We start from the raw sequence: 19998 nt of genomic DNA on the forward strand, positions 1-19998 counted from the left end.
TGTATTTTTTACCCGAAGAGATCACAGATACGTATTTATTTGTTTGTTTCTTTTTGTGTTTTGTTTTCATGGAGTGATTCTATCGCCGCAGTGGTCCTAGAATATTGGAAGAGGGCCCATTCAAACGGAAATTAAAAGCTCTAGTGCTCTTTCTAAGTAACCAAAAATATTGGAGGGCAAGTATTTTCTCAAAATCGCGTGATCAAAATTTCAAGATAGCCATTACGTTCAGCATAGTTGAAAAGCCGAATAACTATGTCTTTCGAGATAATATGACCCGCGGAGCTCCTGAGGAAAGGTCATCAAGTTATAAAATTTGCCCATTGCTTCTGTGTAGTATTTGTTATTGGGAAGCATGGATCCATTTTTCAGGTAGGGGGGACAAATTTTCTGCTGGGAAGATTTTCCACAGGGTCAGTTTTCCATGGGGACAGAAGTTTCCAGGGGGAGAATTTTTCCGGGGAATTTTACATTTAAGGAATTAACCATAATTCCTATACAAAGTTCTTCCTATGTCTTGCTCTCTCTTTGCCGACTCAATTTCACGAGTGGAGATTGTTCGGGGTAAATTTTCATCACGATTGAATTGTCTAGAGGATATACCGTGGGGAGGAGGGATATTTACGTGGAAGTGGAGCAAGATTTCCTGGTATTATTTAAAATAACGATCAGAAAATTAATTCAAAATGCAAGTTTGTTCAACTGTAAGGAAGGAACAACATTAAAACTTAACAGTTATTATTGCGTAGATGAGGAGGAAAACACCAAACATAAACGTCTCGCTCTTTATGGTAAAGTTTAAATTGTGTTCCAATTCTTTCAGAACGAGTCTGGAAACACAAGGCTCGATTAATTAAAACATTAAGAAGCTTTTTCAAAAGTACTAAAAAACTTTGGCATAAAGAGCAAAGTGTTGAGGAGGGGGCAACTTCCCCTCATACACGTAATAATTCCTGCTTCTTTTAATTTTAATGTTGCTCCTTACTTTCAGTTGAAAAAACTTGCTTTTGAAAAATTTAATTTGATACGAAAATGAATATATTGATGTTTTGGTTTGACACCATTTTTGGTCACAATAGTCATACTAGTCCTACATATTTAGCTTATTTGTCCTTCAATCATTTTGGCATTGAAAAGTGCGTCAGAACTTTCAATTTGGGTTGGAATAAAACCGTTCTTAAAAAATCAAAACAATTAAAACACCTATAAAAGTTTGTATTTTTGTGCTTAGGAGCATAAAAATCATGCTAAAGTGTCGTTAGGAATCAAAACCTGGTGCAATTTCTTTATTCCTGGATCAACTTCGTAGAATATTTCTCCTTTTTTTTCAGAAATTATGCTAATTTATATATAGTAGAATCTTTGAATGGGTAGCATTAAACTCGAAAGATTTCACATATTTGGAATCAGCAAAAACTGATTTTTTTATATATATATAATATTACCAAACGTTCGTTAGAGTCTCGGCTACTTTTGACTCGGTTCGCTCTTTACTGGACTTCATTGCCTCGAACTTATCGAAATAATTATCCAATATGAAAAATTACCTTGTTGTCAAGTGATTTATCGTATGTTTAACAAAGAAAAAGAATCTTTATCTTTTCAATAATTGATGTCCCAATGTTCCAAAGTGTATATCCTTGACCATGATATTGAAATTTACTTGCAAATTTCCAGAAGTTCAAGGTTTCTTTGATAAGAAATTTGTTTTGAATTCTGATAGTTTAAAAAGGATTGAAGCTTGTCAATCCTCAGTCTAGCTTTCAGGAATTGGAAAGAATCAAAGATGAAACATTTGACTGTATTCGCTTTAGCTTTCGTGGCATTTGCTGATGCTAGATACATGGCAAAAATTGGAACGTTGATGGACTGTGGTAAACCCTATTCAATTTGCTTAATGCCGGGACATTTTGCTTATGACGTATGGGTTGTAATAACAAATAATTTAATGTATATAAATGGTGCATAATTAAAGCGGACGAGTAATCCCCAAATGCTCATGAGTCCGCTCAACCATATTTCTTGCTTTCAGTGTCACTGGAAATTTACCGGTTAAACATTTGAAATCTACTTGCTCACATTAATTGTCATATTATCTAAGTGTGTCTTCGTATCTTTATCTTTCACCGGCTTGCATGCTACAACTAGAAAGGCATCTTTAAAACATTACAATCAAGTTTCGAAACAAATCTTGTACTCTACGACTCCTTAAATCTCAATTATATTTCTCCCCCCTTCCCTCTCTTAAAATAAATTGCTATGGAAATTTGCCTGAATTTAAGTCAACGATTTCAATGTAAAAAACCGCTGATCCACTTCCCTGCTGGTTAAAATTATCCAATATAGTATCACCCCCAAAACCCACCCCAAAACCCACCCTCAAAATCGAGTCAGTCGGAATGAAGTGTTTAATTTTCTGTCGAGATACCGACAGAAATCACTTCCCAGGACTTTTCATTAAAATAAAATACTTTTTAAGAGGCAAAAGCTTTCACCCCATCTCTCCCACCCCAATTGATCTCCAAACATTGCCCAATAAACATTTAAATGGCCTTGGGCAGAGTCGTAACACTTATACTAAGGCAGAGGTACAGGAATTTTCTACGGGGAGAATTTTACATGTGGAGGAGAGTTTCCGGGGAGTGAACTTTTCAGAGAAATTTTGTACTGGGAGAATTTGCCTGAATTCCCATACGAAATTCTTTTTATTTGTCTTACTTTCTCATTGCCGAATCAATTTTGTATGTGGATATGTTAATGATAAATGTCCGGGGTAAATTTTCATCGGGATTGTTGTTTTTTTTTAGTGGATCTCTCCGTTGAGGGATAGTCAGATCTCCTTGTATTATATAAAAAACGATCATAAATTAAATAAAAAACAATTTTTCTCAACTGAAAGTTAGGAACAACATTAAAACTTAAGCCGAACAGAAATTACTACGCACATGAAAAGTTTGCCCCCTCTCCCATACCTCGCTCTTTACCCGAAAGTTTGACTTTTTGTCCCAGTTCCTCTAGAACGACTCCTGAAAAACAAGGACCGGTTAATTAGAATAATAAGAAGCTTTTAGAAAGTACAAAAAAACTTTTAGCGTCAAGAACGAAGTATTGAGGGAAGAGCACCCCCCTTAGCATACGCTATATTTTCTCTTTGTTTCTTGTTTTTTTACTGAATTTTGTTAACTTGTTTTTTTTTATTGAATAGTAAATAAGGCTAGCTGCCTTACCACTGCAAGAGTGCAAATTAACCTTTGGGTCGTACTATACCGTCTACCGCGATGGTATACCAAGTACTGCGTTGGTCTTAGCTATTTTACTGTATCTAAAAACTTGTAGCATTCTATTTTTTCGTGTTTCTCTTCCTAGACCAAATAGACCTATTCTAGAATTCTCTCTATTCCTGGTTCTACTGATCTCGGCAATAAACATTTGCACAAAGCCAAAGTGTTCTCCAATAACTTTACAAACGTGACGAAAAATAGGTTTCATATAATATTACCCCACCCCACGAAATTTTTTTGACTCTTATCTACCCCCGCTCTCCCAAAACGAACTTGTCTAATCTAAATAAATAATACAGTTTTGTCAGAATACGATAGATCTTTCATGCTGCACGTGATCGTCTTATGCTCCTAACGTCATTCTATGTTTAACATCAAGCTATTGTTTCGTGTTTCCACCCTAATTTTCTCTTAACTGAATCTTCTATGTTTTATTTCTAGGTGGCATCTCTGCAAATGTAACAGGCCAATTTTACACGGATCCTATTCCAGTCCCAGGCGAAGGGTTTGGAGCTTTTGATTTCGTGTTATCACAGGACCTGCCAATGGATCTTGTCTTAGAGAAAATGGCCTGGAAAATCGAAACAGGAGAAGTAATCCCTTGCCTTGGACTGGCTGGTGGCTTCATGGGATCATGGTTAGCATTATAGTTCTTAATATGATAATTTCTTTTTTTTTCAGTTTTAACGGAGCTTAGAAATAATTGAAAGTTCTTTGTTATTGGATATATACAAACTATATTCTTCTTCTTCTAAGAAATAATGGGCTAATCGCTATAAATATTCAAATTCGTATATACATGTGTGCAAGGGCTGAGAGAGATATATTGCGAGGGCATGATATATAAAATGATTTGGTAAAAAGAAAAACTTTCTAGCATCTTAAAAAGCAGATAAAGCACGGGAAAACATATCGTACAACTTGTGTAAGTGTATTAGGTTTAAGAGAAGGAGGTTAGGGTGAAGAATATATGGCATTTGTAACCAATTATGTGACAGACATTATCTTAAACCAGTGGTCTCCAAAATTTATTTTACTATGGTTCCCTTAATAATGTTTGATTATATGAAGCTTCCTTTCTATTTTATGAAACAATGTTGACACGGCTATATTCAGTGCTACGAAATTTATTAAGATAAACAGTTACAATGTTACAAACAATGAACCAAATAATAATTTTAAACTATTGTCCTTTAATGAGATGGATGTGCAGATATGCTTGTCTATAATTAGAACAAAGTCTGTCAAATATCGGTGTCAATGATGAGAAAGCTACACAAAGACCATCTTCTGCATTCAAATGAACACAACATTCCAATTTCATTTCAGTTATGGCAGAAAAACCTGTCAAACAGTTCGTGGTAACGAACTGTAGTAAGGAGCGACCCGGCTCAATAGTAAACGAAACTCTAAAAAACGGAATCTTGGTGCTAAAAGATATATCAAAAGAATTGGATTTTTACGCTGATTTTAAATATATAAGTTTCATCAAATTTAGTCTTTGTCATCAAAAGTTACGAGCCTGAGAAAATTTGCCTTATTTTGTAAAATAGGGGGAAACACCCCCTAAAAGTGATAGGATCTTGACGAAAATCACACCATCGCACTCAGCGTATCAGAGAACCCTACAGAAAAAATTTCAAGCTCATATCTACAAAAATGTGGGATTTCGTATTTTTTGCCAGAAGACAAATCACGGGTGCGTGTTTATTTGTTTGTTTGTTTTTTTTTTTCCCCCAGGGGTCATCGTATCGACCAAGTGGTCCTAGAGTCTTGCAAGAGGACTCATTATAACGGAAATGAAAAGTTCTAGTGCCCTTTTTGAGTGACCAAAAAAATTGGAGGGCACCTAGGCCCCCTCCCACGCTCATTTTTTTCCCAAAGTCAACGGATCAAAATTTCGAGATAGCCATTTTTTTTCGCATAGTCGAAAACCTTCATAGCTATATCTTTGGGGATGACTTACCCCCCAAAGTCCCTGGCGGAGGGGCCGCAAGTTACAAACTTTGACCAATGTTCAAACAGTTCGTGGTAACGAACTGTAGTAAGGAGCGACCCGGCTCAATAGTAACCAAAACTCTAAAGAATTGAATTTTGATATCAATAGCTACATCAAAAGAATCGCATTTTAATTCTGATTTTAAATATATAGGTTTCATCAAGTTTAGTCCTACCCATCAAAAGTTACGAGCCTGAGAAAATTTGCCTTATTTATGAAAATAGGGGTAAACACCCCCTAAAAGTCGTAGGATCTTAACGAAAATGACACCATCAGATTCAGCGTATCAGAGAACCCTACTGTAGAAGTTTCAAGCTCCTATCTACAAAAATGTGGAATTTTGTATTTTTTGCCATTTAGCCAAAAAAAGGAATTAATATGCAAATTTCATTTTAATAATTTATGTGCGGAGAGCCAAAACCAAACATGCATTAATTCAAAAACGTTCAGAAATTAAATAAAAAAAAACTAATTTTTTTAGCTGAAAGTAAGGACCGACATTAAAACTTAAAACGAACAGAAATTACTCCGTATATGAAATGGGTTGTCCCCTCCACAATCCCTCGCTCTTTACGCTAAAGTTTGACTTTTTGCCACAATTCTACTTTTTAAAACAATTAAAAGCTTTAGCGTAAAGAGCGAGGGATTGTGGAGGGGACAACCCATTTCATATACGGAGTAATTTCTGTTCGTTTTAAGTTTTAATGTCGCTCCTTACTTTCAGCTAAAAAAATTAGTTTTTTTTTTATTTAATTTCGTACAAATACAATTTTGTGAACGGTAGCAATACGTTTAAAGTTGTATTTGACAATAATATCATATTCACTCTTAATATCTAGCCAAAATTGAATTAGAGATGCATTCTGAAAATTTTGTTTTAAAGAAGTATCACAAGATAATTCAATCAAGTTTCTTTCTTGTTACTTTTTAATTCAAATTTGTCTTCTTCTTCGTCACTAAATTCTGTCTCCACGCACATTTTGTAAAATCGAAATTATTAAACTAATTCAGGAAATGAATTAATAAACTATCCAAGCGTTCAACAAATGGATGTTTGTTTGCTTCTATGCTATCATGAGTGTCCAAATTCAAAAATAAAATCATGTAATTTTTTTTTTTAATTTGTCTTCCATACCTCCATTTTTCTTATGAATGCTTTCACATCAAATTTTGAATCTATAGATGCATTTGTGGTCCTTACATCAATTTCTTCAAAACACTTAATTCTCTAAATTTTGCACCATACAGGTCAGCTTAATAATTGAAATACCCCCTATAAACATATTTGTGTCCTAATTTTGATTTTCTTCAAAAATTATTGAAATTTAACCTTTGACTTCATGTATCCTCTGAATCACTTTGGCACAAGATAGCCATCGTACTTCAATATAGTACAAAAATGAGGCCTTTAAGGCCTCATTACCATCACACAGCCTTTAAGGCCTCCCATATGGCCTTAAATGAGGCCTTTAAGGCCTCCCATACCATCACACAGCTTTTTAAATAATCTAACTTATAACAGACTGTTCTTGTGTAGTTTATAAATTTCGTTATTTTTGTAAAAACGTATTTAAGTTCTTCACTCATATTTTCAAACAGTTGGTAGTAACGAACTATAAGGAGCAATGCGGATCCATAGCAGGCTAACTGAAACTCTAAGAAACACAGTATTGATAACAATAAATACATCAAAAGAATCAAAAGGATTGAATTTGGTGCTTATTCAAAATACGTAAAATTCATCAAATTTAATGTTGCCCATTAAAAGTTACGAGCCAGAGACAATTTGCCCAATTTTTGAAAAAAAGGGGTGAACCCCCAAAAAATCAAGGGATCTTAATGACACCATCAGATTCAGCATACCAGAGAACTGTACTGTAAAGGTTTCAAGCTCCTATGTACAGTTAAATAAGAAAAACAAGTTTATTTTTACTGGAAGAAAGGATCGAGATTAAAACTTAAACGAATAGAAATCATTCCGTATATGAAAGGGCCTATCCCTTCCTCAACACCCCGCTCTTTACACTCAAGTTCTTTATTGTTTTATAAAGTAGAGTTGTGACAAAGAGTCAAACTTTAGCGTAAAGAGCGGGGCGTTGAGGAAGGGACATCCCATTTCAGATGCGAAATAATTTCTGTTCGTTTTAAGTTTTAATATGGCTCCTTACTTTCAATTAAAAAAGCTTATTTTTTATTTAATTTCTGAACGTTTTGAATTAATGCAAGTTTCGAACTTGGCTCACCGAACATGAATAATTAAAACTAAACTTGCATATTAATTTTATATTTTTTAACTTATACTAACCTCATAATAACTTAAGTTTGATTTTTTCTCCAGTTGTTTAAGAATAACTCCTGAATGACAAAGGCTGTTTAATTATAATAATAACTTATTTTAAAAGTCAAAAAAGAAACTTCAGCGTAAGAGCGAGCTACTGAGGAGAGGCAACCCATCTCATATACGTAATATTTTCTGTTCGTTTTAAGTTTTAATATTGCTTCGTACTTTCAGCTGAAAGAACTTGTTTTTTATTTAATTGCCGATAGCTTTTATTAATAATTTTTGGAATCTATCTCCCCATCCATGGAAAATTCCCTTCCCCCATGACAAATTTCTCCAAGATTCTCCCACGTAACTTAAATTAGTGATATCTGCGGAACTAATTTTGTAAGGCATAGTAGCAAAAAGGCCAAAGAGGTTGAAACTATTTTTATGAAAATGAAAATCACAAGTTGAGCAATTCTCAAATGACTGAAATGAATGAAAGAAAAGATCTTTAAAAGATATACGTAATAATTTATGTTCATTGTAAGTTTTAATGTTATTCCTTACTTTTAGTTGGAAAAAAACTGTTTTTTCAAACAGTTCGTGGTAACGAACTGTAGTAAGGAGCGACCCGGCTCAATAGTAACCAAAACTCTAAAAAAGTTGAATTTTGATATCAATAGCTACATCAAAAGAATCGCATTTTAATACTGATTTTAAATATATAAGTATCATCAAGATTAGTATTACCCATCAAAGGTTACGAGCCTGAGAAAATTTGCCTTATTTAGGAAAATAGGGGGAAACACCCCCTAAAAGTCGTAGGATCTTAACGAAAATGACACCATCAAATTCAGGGTATCAGAGAACCATACTGTAGAAGTTTCAAGCTCCTATCTACAAAAATGTGGAATTTTGTATTTTTTGCCAGAAGACAAATCACGGGTGCGTGTTTATTTGTTTGTTTTTTTGTTTTTTTTTCTTTTCCCCAGGGGTCATCGTATCGACCAAGTGGTCCTATAATGTCGCAAGAGGGCTCATTCTAACGGAAATGAAAAGTTCTAGTGTCCTTTTTAAGTGACCAAAAAAATTGGAGGGCATCTAGGCCCCCTCCCACGCTCATTTTTTTCCCAAAGTCAACGGATCAAAATTTTGAGATAGCCATTTTGCTCAGCATAGTCGAAAACCATAATAACTATGTCTTTGGGGATGACTTACTCCCCCACAATCCCTGGGGGAGGGGCTGCAAGTTACAAACTTTGACCATTGTTTGCGTATAGTAATGGTTATTGGGAAGTGTACAGACGTTTTCGGGGGAATTTTATTTTGTTTGGGGGTGGGGCTGAGGAGAGGGGGCTATGTTGGAGGATCTTTCCTTGGAGGAATCTGTCATAGGGAAAGAAAAATTCAATGACAAGGGCGCAGGATTCTCTAGCATTACTATAAGAAAACAATGAAAAATAAACATGAAAACGTTTTTTCAAATGAAAGGAAGAAGTAGCATTGAAACTTAAAACGAACAGAGATTATTACGCATATGAGGGGTTCTAAAAATACTTCAGCATAAAGAGCGAGGTATTTAGGAGGAGATAAATACCTTGCTCTTTATGCTAAAGTATTTTTAGTAATTTCAACTATTTATTCTAGGCCTTTCTGATTCAGGGGTCATTCTTAAAGAATTGGGACAAAACTTACGATTTAGTGTAAAGAGCGAGGTATTAACGAGGGTACAAACCCCCTCGTATACATAATAAAAATATAAGGTTATGAAAGTTTGTTACGTAAGTTAATTCTTAAGTTACGTATATTTTTTACTAATAAAAACGTTCGTTAAAAATTAAAAGTTCTAGTCGCCTTTTTAAGTAACCGAAAAATTGTAGGGCAACTAGGCCTCCTTCTCCACCCCTTATTTCTCAAAATCGTCTGATCAAAACTAAGAGAAAGCCATTTAGCCAAAAAAAGAATTAATATACAAATTTCATTTTAATGGTTTATGTGCGGAGAGCCAAAACCAAACATGTATTAATTCAAAAACGTTCAGAAATTAAATAAAAAAAAAACTTATTTTTTTAGCTGAAAGTAAGGAGCGACATTAAAACTTAAAACGAACAGAAATTACTCCGTATATGAAATGAGTTGTCCCCTCCGCAATCCCTCGCTCTTTACGCTAAAGTTTGACTCTGCCACAATTCTACTTTTTAAAACAATTTAAAGCTTTAGCGTAAAGAGCGAGGGATTGCGGAGGGGACAACTCATTTCATATACGGAGTAATTTCTGTTCGTTTTAAGTTTTAATGTCGCTCCTTACTTTCAGCTAAAAAAATTAGTTTTTTTTATTTAATTAATTTAAGAACAACCACAAGCCGAATACACAAAATATCCTTGGTTCATTATCACATAAAAATAATAGTTATGAAGCTGCTTAAGGTAAAATTAAATGCTAAAATCGGCCAGAAAATAACACAAACAAATTATTGCTTATATCGGCCATTATTTTACAAAATCCAAACTTTAGCGTAAAGACTGAGGTATTGACGAGGGGGCGAACTTCCTCATATACGTAAAATGAGGGAGCTCGCCTCCTTGTCAATATCTCACTCTTAACGATGAAGTTCTAATTTTGTTCCAATTCTTTAAGAATGGACCCCTGAATCAAAATGGCCGTTTGATTAGAATAAATAGATCTTTTGAAATTACTAAAACTACTTTAGTGTAAACAGCAAGGTATTAACGAGGTGACCAACTCACCTCATATACCTAATTAAATAAAAAACCAAGTTTTTTTTAACGGAAAGTAAGGAGCGACATTAAAACTTAAAACGAACAGAAATTGTTCCGTATATGAAAGGGATTGTCCCCTCCTCAACGCCTTGCTCTTTACGCTAATGTTTTTAATTGTTTTATAAAATAGAGTTGTGACAAAGAGTCAAACTTTAGCGTCAAGAGCGAGGCGTTGAGGAGGGGACAGCCCCTTTCATATACGGAACAATTTCTGTCCGTTTTAAGTTTTAATGTCGCTCCTTACTTTCCGTTAAAAACCTGTTTTTTTTATTTAACATCTGAACGTTTTTGAATCAATGCATCTTTTGATTTTGGCTCTCCGCAAATGAATAATTAAAGCGAAATTTGAATATTTATTTTTTTGGCTGAATGGCTTTCTCATAGTTTTGATCGAACGATTTTGAGAAAAAAAGGAGCCGGGGAGGAAGCCTAGTTGCCCTCCGATTTTTTGGTTACTTAAAAAGGCAATCAGAACTTTTAATTTTTTACGAATGTTTTTATTAGTAAAAGATATACGTAACTTACAAATTAGCTTACGTAACGAACTTCTGTATTCTCATGTTTTTATTACGTATATGCGGGGGTTGACCCGCATATACTTATTATTTCAGTACCTCGTTCTTTACACTAAAGCTTAAATTTTATTCCAATTTTTTAAGAATGACCCCTGAATCACAAAAGCCGTAGAATAATTAGTTGAAATTACTAAAAATACTTTAGCGTAAAGCGTAAAATTAGGAGGAGGTGAGCCCATCATACGCATAATAATTTCTGTTAGTTTTAAGTTTTAATGCTGTTCCTTACTTTCAGTTGAAATTTTTTTTTTATATTTATTTTTTCATTGTTTTTATGGCACTTGGTATTAACCAAGTGACTTATAGCAATCGCAAATTCTGTCGGTCTGTCGGTCCCGGTTTTGCTACTTTAGGCACTTTCAGGTAAGCTAGGACGATGAAATTTGGCAGATGTATCAGGGACCGGACCAGATTAGGTTAGAAATAGTCGCTTTTCCGATTTGACCATCTGGGGGGGGGAGGAGTGGAGGGCCCGTTAATTCGGAAAAAATAGAAAAATTAATTAAAGTATTTTTAACTTACGAACGGTTGATCAGATCTTAATGAAATTTGATATTTGGAAGGATATCGAGTCTCAGAGCTGTTATTTTAAATCCTGACCGGATATGATGACATTTGGGGGGAGTTGGGAGGGGGAAACCTAAAATCTTGGAAAATACTTAGAGTGGAGGGATCGGGATGAAACTTAGTGGGAAAAATAAACACAAGTCCTAGATAAATGATTGACATAACCGGAACAGATCCGCTCTCTTTGGGATAGTTAGGGGGGGGGGGTAATTTTGAAAAATTAGAAAAAAATAGGTATTTTTAACTTACGAACGGGTGATCGGATCTCAATGAAATTTGATGTTTAGAAGGATATCGTGTCTCAGAGCTCTTATTTTAAATCCGGACCGGATCTGGTGACATTCGGGGGGGGGGGGGGTTGGGAGGGGGAAACCTAAAACTTGGAAAACACTAAGAGTGAAGGGATCGGGATGAAACTTGGTGGGAAAAATGAGCACAAGTCCTAGATACATGACTGACATAACCGGAACGGATGCGCTCTCTTTGGGGTAGTTGGGGGGCGGGTAATTCTGAAAAATTAGAAAAATGAGGTGTTTTAACTTACGAACGGGTGATCGGGTCTCAATGAAATTTGATATTTAGAAGGATATCGTGTATCAGAGTTCATATTTTAAATCCAGACCGGATCTGGTGACACTGGGGGGAGTTGGGAGGGGAAACCTAAAACTTGGAAAACACTTGGAAAACCACACAGAGTGGAGGGATCGGGATGAAACTTGATGGGAAAAATAAGCAGAAGTCTTAGATACATGATTTAAATAATTGGAACGGATCCACCCTATTGGAGGGGGGTAATTCGGAAAAATTAGAAAAAATGACGAATTTTTAATTTAAGAAGGAGTGATCGGATCTTCATGAAACTTCATATTTAGAAGGACCTCGTAACTCAGATCTCTTATTTTAAATCTCAACCAGATCCAGCGTAATTACGGGGGCAGTTTGGGGGACCGGAAATCTTAGGAAATACTTAAGTCGGTGAGATCAGAATGAAACTGGATGGGAAGAATAAAAACCTGTCTAAGATACGTGACTGACATAACCGGATCGGATCTACTTTCTTTAGTGGAGTTGGAGGGGGGTGGGGTAATTTTGAAAATTGAGGTATTTGTAACTTACGAAAGGGTGACCAGATCTTAATGAACTTGATATTTAGAAGGATCTTGTGCTTTAAAGCTCTAATTTTAAATTCTGACCAGATCCTGTGACATTGGGGTGAGTCGGAGGAGGAAACTGGAATTCTTGGAAAACGGGAAAATTGGGGTATTTTTATCTTACGAATAGGTGATCGGATCTTAATGAAATTTGATATTTAGAAGGAATTCATGTCTCAGAACTCTTATTTCAAATCCCACCCAGATCTTTGACTCTGGGGGGAGTTGGAGGGGAAAATCTTGAAAAACACTTGGAGTGGAGGAATCGGGATGAAGCTTGGTGGAAAGAATAAGCAAAAGTCCTTGATACGTGATTGACGGAACCTTACTGGATTCACTCTCTTTGGGGGAGTTGGGGGCAGGGGTCCAGTGATTTGGCGAATCGGGTGCTTCTGGACGTGCTAGTACGATGAAAATCGGTAGGCGTGTCAGGGACCTGTACAAATTGACTTGATAAAGTCGTTTTCCCAGATTCGACCATCTGGTGGGGTAAAGGGAGAGGAAAAATTAGAAAAAATTAGGTATTTATTACTCACGAGTGGGTGATCAGATCTTAATGAATTTTGAGATTTAGAAGGACACTGTGACTCAGAGCTCTTATTTTAAATCCTGACCGGCATTAAGCCTTTTGTTTTCCTTTTAAATCAATCTATTGATTCATAGAATTTTGTTAGAGCTCATACCATATGATCTCTTGGCTCTTAGCTCTTCTTGCCTCGTCACAAGTGCCATATGAGCTCTTAGCTCTTGTTTTTTAAAATAATGCTAGAAAATCCTGCACTCCCTTCATGGAAATTTTCTTTTCCCATGACAAAATCCTCCAATGAAAGTTTCCCAACATATACCCCTCTTTTAACCCCCCCCCTCTCCAACCGCCAAAACCCCCTTAAAATGTATGTAGACTTCCAAAATAACCATTACTATGTGTAAGCACTGGTCAAAGTTTGTAACTTGTAGCCCCTCCCACGGGGACTCTAGGGGAGTAAATGGTCCCCAAAAACATAGTTAAAAGGTTTTTCGACTATGCTGAATAACATGGCTATCTCAGAATTTTGATCCGGTGACTTTGGGAAAATAATTAGTGTGGGAGGGGGCTTAGGTGCCCTCCAATTTTTTGGTTCACTTAAAAAGGGCACTAGAACTTTTATTTTCCGTTATAATGAGCCCTCTCGCAAGATTCTAGGACCACTGGGTCGATACGATCACCTCTGGAAAAAAACAAACAAAACAAACAACCAAACAAATAAACACGCATCCGTGATCCGGCTTCTGGCAAAAAATACAAAATACAACGTTTTTGTAGATAGTAGCTTGAAACTCCTATAATAGGGTTCTCTGATACTCTGAATCTGATGTTGTGATTTTCGTTTAGATTCTATGACTTTTAGGGGTTGTTTCTCCCTATTTTCTAAAATAAGGAAAATTTTCTCAGGCTCGTAACTTTTGATGGGTAAGACTGAATTTGATGAAACTTATATATTTAAAATCAGCATTAAAATGCAATTCTTTTGATGTAGCTATTGGTATCAAAATTCCATTTTTTAGAGTTTTGGTTACTATTGAGCCGGGTCGCTCCTTACTACAGTTCACTATCACGAAATGTTTGATAATTTCTGTTCGTTTAAAGTTTTAATGTTACTTTAATTTTTTAGCTGAAAAAACTTGTTGTTAATAAATTTCTGATCGTTTTTTAAATAATGCTGGGATATCCAGTGCCCTTTTCATAGAAATTATCTCCCCCTTGAAAAATTCGTCCATGGAAAGATTTTCCCTCGTAACCCAATCCCCCCGCTACCAAACAGAAGAAATCCCCCTGAAGACTTCTGTATTCTTACCATAGCAAATATTGTATGTAAACAATTGCCAAAGTGCATAACGTGCCGCCCTTCTCCCAGGAACTGTGGGGGATTAAATCGTCTTCAGACACATAGTTATTAGATATTTCGACTTTGCTGAACAAAATGGCTATCTCAAAATTTTTATACAGTGACTTTGGGATAAAAAGTGCGTGGGAGGGGGCCAAGTTGCCCTCCGATTTTTGTCACTTAAAATATCAATAGAACCTTTAATTTCGATTTGAAAGAGCCCTCTTGCAAAATTCTATGACCACTGGGTCAATAAAATCACCCCTGGGAAAAAAATATCAAAAAACAAATAAACACGCATGCATGATCTTTCTTCTGGCAAGAAATACAAAATTCTATATTTGTCCAGATAGGAGCTTGGAACCTCTAGTGTTTTATGATACGCTAAATATGATGGTGTGATTTTGATTAAGATTCTATTGCTTTTAGGGGGTGTTTACCCCTATTTTTAAAAAAGGCAAATTTTCTCAGGCTCATAACTTTTGATGGGTAGGAATAAACTTAATGAAACTTATATATTTTGAAATCAGCATAAAAATACGATTCTTTTGATGTAACTATTGCTATAAAAATTCTGTTTTTTTCGAGTTCCGGTTACTCTTGAGCCGGATCGCTCCTTACTCACCATTCGTTACCACGAACTGTTTGAAAATGTGGTACTTAGCATTTTGACTGAAGAAAGATCACGGATGCGCGTTTATTTGTTATTTTTTTCCCAGGGGTTATCGTATCGAACCAGTGATAGAAGAAAATCATGAGAGAGCTCATTTGGTCAGAAACAAAAAGTTCTGTTGCTTTTTTTAAGTAACCAAAATTTTAAGGGGATCTAGCCCCCTTCCTATGCTCGTTTCTTTCTCAAAGTTGCTTGATCAAAAGCTGTAGATAATCAGTTTTTCAGCATAATAGAAAAATATTTTAACTTTGTCTCTGAGGATTACTTCCCCCCTCCCACACACACAGTCTCCAGGGGAAGGGCTGCAAGCTGTTAGCTTTGCCGATTTTTTACGTATAGTATTGGTTACTAGGAAGTATACAGACATTTTTCAGGGGATTTTTCTTGTAGAGAGGGAGGAGTCTACGTGGGAGGAACTTTCCATGGATGTATTTCTCGTGGGGGAAGAAATTTTCCACGGGGGGGGGGGGGGAATTCTCAGCATTACTTAAAAAACAACAAGAAATGTAAAAAAACAAGTATTTTCAACTGAAAGTAAGGAGGAACCTTAAAACTTATAACAAACAAATTATTACGTATACAAGGGGGATCATTCTCTCCTAAATACCCCAGTCTGTACGCTAAAGGTTTTCTTAGAACTTTAAAAAGAGCTTGTTATTCCAATTAAACTGCCTTTGTAATTCAGGAGTCATTTCTAAATAACTGCAACACAAATTCAAACTTTAGCGTAAAGAACGAGGTATTGGGAAATTGGCTTCATCTCGAGTACCCCTAGGCACCTGTGTCGGGCACTTGAAACGACGAATTACTAAATTTTGTAGCAGAGTAGGGGCTATATTTTTATCAACATAGTATAAATCCATAGTAGACATTTTACCAACATAGTATAATCCGTAATATATAAAGTGTACTCCAAGCCTTAAGATTCTTCTGGTTACAACCTTCCGAGGGTAAAATCTTCCTAGAATGCTTAAAATATATTAAGGTAAGGATTTATTCTAGCATTTTTTTTATTGTGTATTTCTTTGTAAAATGATGAGTCTCAACGGTTTATAATTTTTTTTTGTAGCACTATCAAATTGTGATACCAAACGATTGTTTCTCAACGGTTTATAATTTTTTTTTGTAGCACTATCAAATTGTGATACCAAACGATTGTTTCTCAACGGTTTATAATTTTTTTTTGTAGCACTATCAAATTGTGATACCAAACGATTGTTTCTCAACGGTTTATAATTTTTTTTTTGTAGCACTATCAAATTGTGCGAGTCCCTTGACCAAATTCCTGATTTCTTTTGTCCATTCTTTCCTGAAAATCTTCCATGCAACTGCCCGTTCTTAGCAACATCAGGCACTGTCAAGCTGAACTTGACCTTTTCAGAGGAATACATTATGTATGGTCCGGTAAGTAGAGCGACTGTATTTATTTGCAAACAAGTTAACTTTGCGACTTATTATCTGTTGATTTTAGGTTAAATTTGTTTTAGAATTCAATAAAAAACGGTAAGTCACACTTTCAATATTCAACAGATTTTTCTAAACGAAGAAGCTTCATGAAGTTTAAAGCCAAGCAAAAGGAAGTGGAAAGTATTGACCTCAGTGGACCCAACAAACCAAATTTGTAACTGTCCATTTTTCATTGATACGCATTTAACATAAAAGAAATTGTTTGGATATAAAGGATAAATTTTTATTTTATAGAGGCACTTCACACTTCACTCAATTTAAAAGCAAAGTCATTTCTTAAGCGATTGTTTTTTCTACAGTTTGAATCAGAGGAAATATCAAAGTTGTTTTTTCTGAAAGATTAAATTTATAATAATTAATAGGACAAGGATATAATATCCATTTTTTTCACAAAAAGGGTTGAAATTTGCATTATCCTTTAGAAAGGCCCCGAAAAACCATTCTGCCTCTGCGACTTAAACTGGGCTCTGACATCAGTTTAATTCCACTTGATAATAATAAATTTTCATGTGAAGTTTCTTTAAAGAAAATCATGGTGAGTATTTCAGTAGTTGTTCAATTATTTCTTGGATAGACTATAATTTCACTAAACAATAATACATTGCTATAATTAAATTATCAAACAGTTCGTGGTAACGAACTGTAAGTAAAGAGCGCTCCAGCTTAATAGTGACTGAAACTCTAATCAGAAGACTCAGATTTTTATGCTGATTTGAAACATATAAATTTCTTCAAGTTTAGTTTTACCCATCAAAAGTTACAAGCCTGAAACTATTTGGCTTATTTTCGAAAAAATGGGTAAAAACCCTCTAGAAGAATCCTAATGAAAATCACACCATTAGATTCAGCGTATCAGAGAACACTACTGTAGAGGTTTCAAATTCCTAATTGCAAAAATGTGGATTTTTTTTTCGCAGATGAAAGATCACGGATGTGTGTTCATTTTTATTTGTTTTTTTTCCCCAGGGGTGATTGTATTGACTCAGTGGTCCTAGAATATCGCAATAGAACTCTTTAGAAAGGAAATTATGAGTTCTAGTGCCCTTTTTAAGTGACCAAAAAATTAAAGGGCAACTAGGCCCCCTTTGACGCTCATTTTTTCCCCCAAAGTCACCCAATAAAAATTTTGAGATAGCCATTTTGTTCAAAAATAGTCGAAAATCTAATAGCTGTGTCTTTGAGGATGACTTAATCCCCCACGTTCCCTGGGGGAATGGCCGCAGTTTATAAACTTTGTACATTGTTTAAATATAGCATACGTTATTGGAAGTATACAGACATTTTCAGGGAGATTTTTTTCTGGTGGTGGGTTTTTTTTAAATTTAAATTAAATAAAAAAAGTTTTTTTCAACTGAAAGTAAGGAGCAACATTAAAACTTGAAACAAATAGAAACTACTACGTATATGAAGGGTTTTTCCCCCTCGCCCCCTGTTCGTCGTTTACTATAGTATCCCAATAAAAATATAATATATAATTAAAATATTACAATAATAATAATAGCTGTATAGCAAAACGGTAATAATTAATAATAAATGATAATAAATACATATTAGCATTATTAAAAATGTAGATTATAATAATAATTATAAATTAAAATCAATCAATAAGTAATGATGAACAAATCTATCGATTAGCGACTACATTCACCAGAAAAAAGTCTTAACACCCTTTTGAAGCTTTTTTGAAATTCTTAACTACATGTCTTTCCGTTAAATTTCCGTGTGCTTTTAATTATACGCATGAGCGGAAATTATCAAAGCCGACATCACTTTCTTCCCTACGTTTGATAAAACCTACCTTCATCCATCAGAACTTAGCTTTACCTCCAGGGGTTTCTTCACTTTTCCAAGAATAATCTCGATACGTATCGATAATTTTCGACACATACCGAAGAAATGTAAATAGCTTCGAAGACCACACTGCCTTTCCATGACGAAAGTAAAACAGTTCAAAATAGGGATGAAACCTTTTTATTGACAGTGAACAGATATAAAATTTAACTGGATATTTCGAACACATATACAGTGTTCATCATCAGCAGTAAAACTAAAAGAAATCAGTCTTTTAGTTTTACTGCTGATGATGAACACTGTATATGTGTTCGAAATATCCAGTTAAATTTTATATCTGTTCACTGTCAATAAAAAGGTTTCATCCCTATTTTGAACTGTTTTACTTTAGAAATGTAAAATTAATGCAGTTAGTTTGCTTATCACAGCAGGTCAATATTTTTTAATGTAATGTCATTTAGTAGTTGCTAAATAAATAAAAATTTTCACACGGAAACATTACGTTGGGTCCAAATCAAATATAATTTCTTCCATGGGGTGACGGAACATCTCAAAGAATAATATTTTTTCCATTGGATTTTCTCTTAAATATCATTTTGATTCTAATCATTTGGTTTACTTGTACGAACGTTTATATTTGACTTACGCTATAGCAATCAAAATTTATTCATCTTGACCTTTTTAACTCTAGGGAGACTATGAACAGAAACTACGTTTGATTTCGGAAGCAAACCCAGAAGAAAACCTAGCTTGCGTTGACATTAAATACACTTTGATTAATGCCTAAGTATTATTATATTATATGTGTATTATGCTATAAACTAAAAATAAATTATTTGTCATTAACTGATTCATTAATTTATTAGCTAAATTCTACAAATCAGAACTCTGAATGATGAAATACACGATCAAAGGCAGTTGACCACATTTTTTGATGCATGGCACAGGGGTGTAAAAAAGGAAATGGTTCTATAGACTACACACTGGAAAATGCCATATTAGCTCAAAATAGTCTTTCAAATGAAACTTTTTTTGAAGCATAGGAAGCAAATATTACCACCCCGTACAAAGCTCAGTTTCGTCACAGTTGAAACCGTTAAGCTGGTGCAAAAATACAAAGCACACCATCTTTTTAGTCAATTCAAAAGTTCAAAATCCCAGATATTGCCCTCACTAAACAGCTAGTGAACTGGAAATCCCTTACTCATTGGAAAAACGAGAAACAAGAAGGACGCGTAAAGGTAGGGCTCAGCGCAGTCAACACGAAATTGAAGACAATTAATGGTTTAATTCATTGTGGGTGAGGATGAGATAGACTGGGGCTGAAAAATTCTTCAATATAAACACGAAGCGGTAGACTACAATACTACAGGATCTGCCGGATCATAGCACCGGATTACAGCACCAGATCATAGCACCGGATCAAAAGTGGATTTTGCGTAGGAAAGTCAAAACTTAAGTATCATAAAACTTAGAGATTGTGAAACCTCCGAAAGAAAGATGAAACATAGCGTTACCTTCTATTGGCATTTCAAAAGTGTTTGATAGAGTTATAAAATAGCTGAATATCGGAAATACGATC

General features: G+C 34.9%; 1 protein-coding gene across 1 annotated transcript; it reads left to right on the forward strand.

The window, feature by feature from the left end:
- The first annotated feature begins 1721 nt into the window (after positions 1–1721).
- On the forward strand, positions 1722–19262 carry LOC136032207 (uncharacterized). Its single transcript, XM_065712413.1, has 4 exons — positions 1722–1874; positions 3723–3918; positions 16409–16562; positions 19108–19262. Exons 1-4 carry the CDS (start codon positions 1787–1789, stop codon positions 19201–19203), a joined length of 534 nt encoding a protein of 177 aa, XP_065568485.1. The 5' UTR covers positions 1722–1786; the 3' UTR covers positions 19204–19262.
- The last annotated feature ends 736 nt before the right edge of the window (positions 19263–19998 follow it).

This window comes from Artemia franciscana, chromosome 10 (assembly GCF_032884065.1).
Source record: "Artemia franciscana chromosome 10, ASM3288406v1, whole genome shotgun sequence".
Classification (NCBI taxonomy): domain Eukaryota; kingdom Metazoa; phylum Arthropoda; class Branchiopoda; order Anostraca; family Artemiidae; genus Artemia; species Artemia franciscana.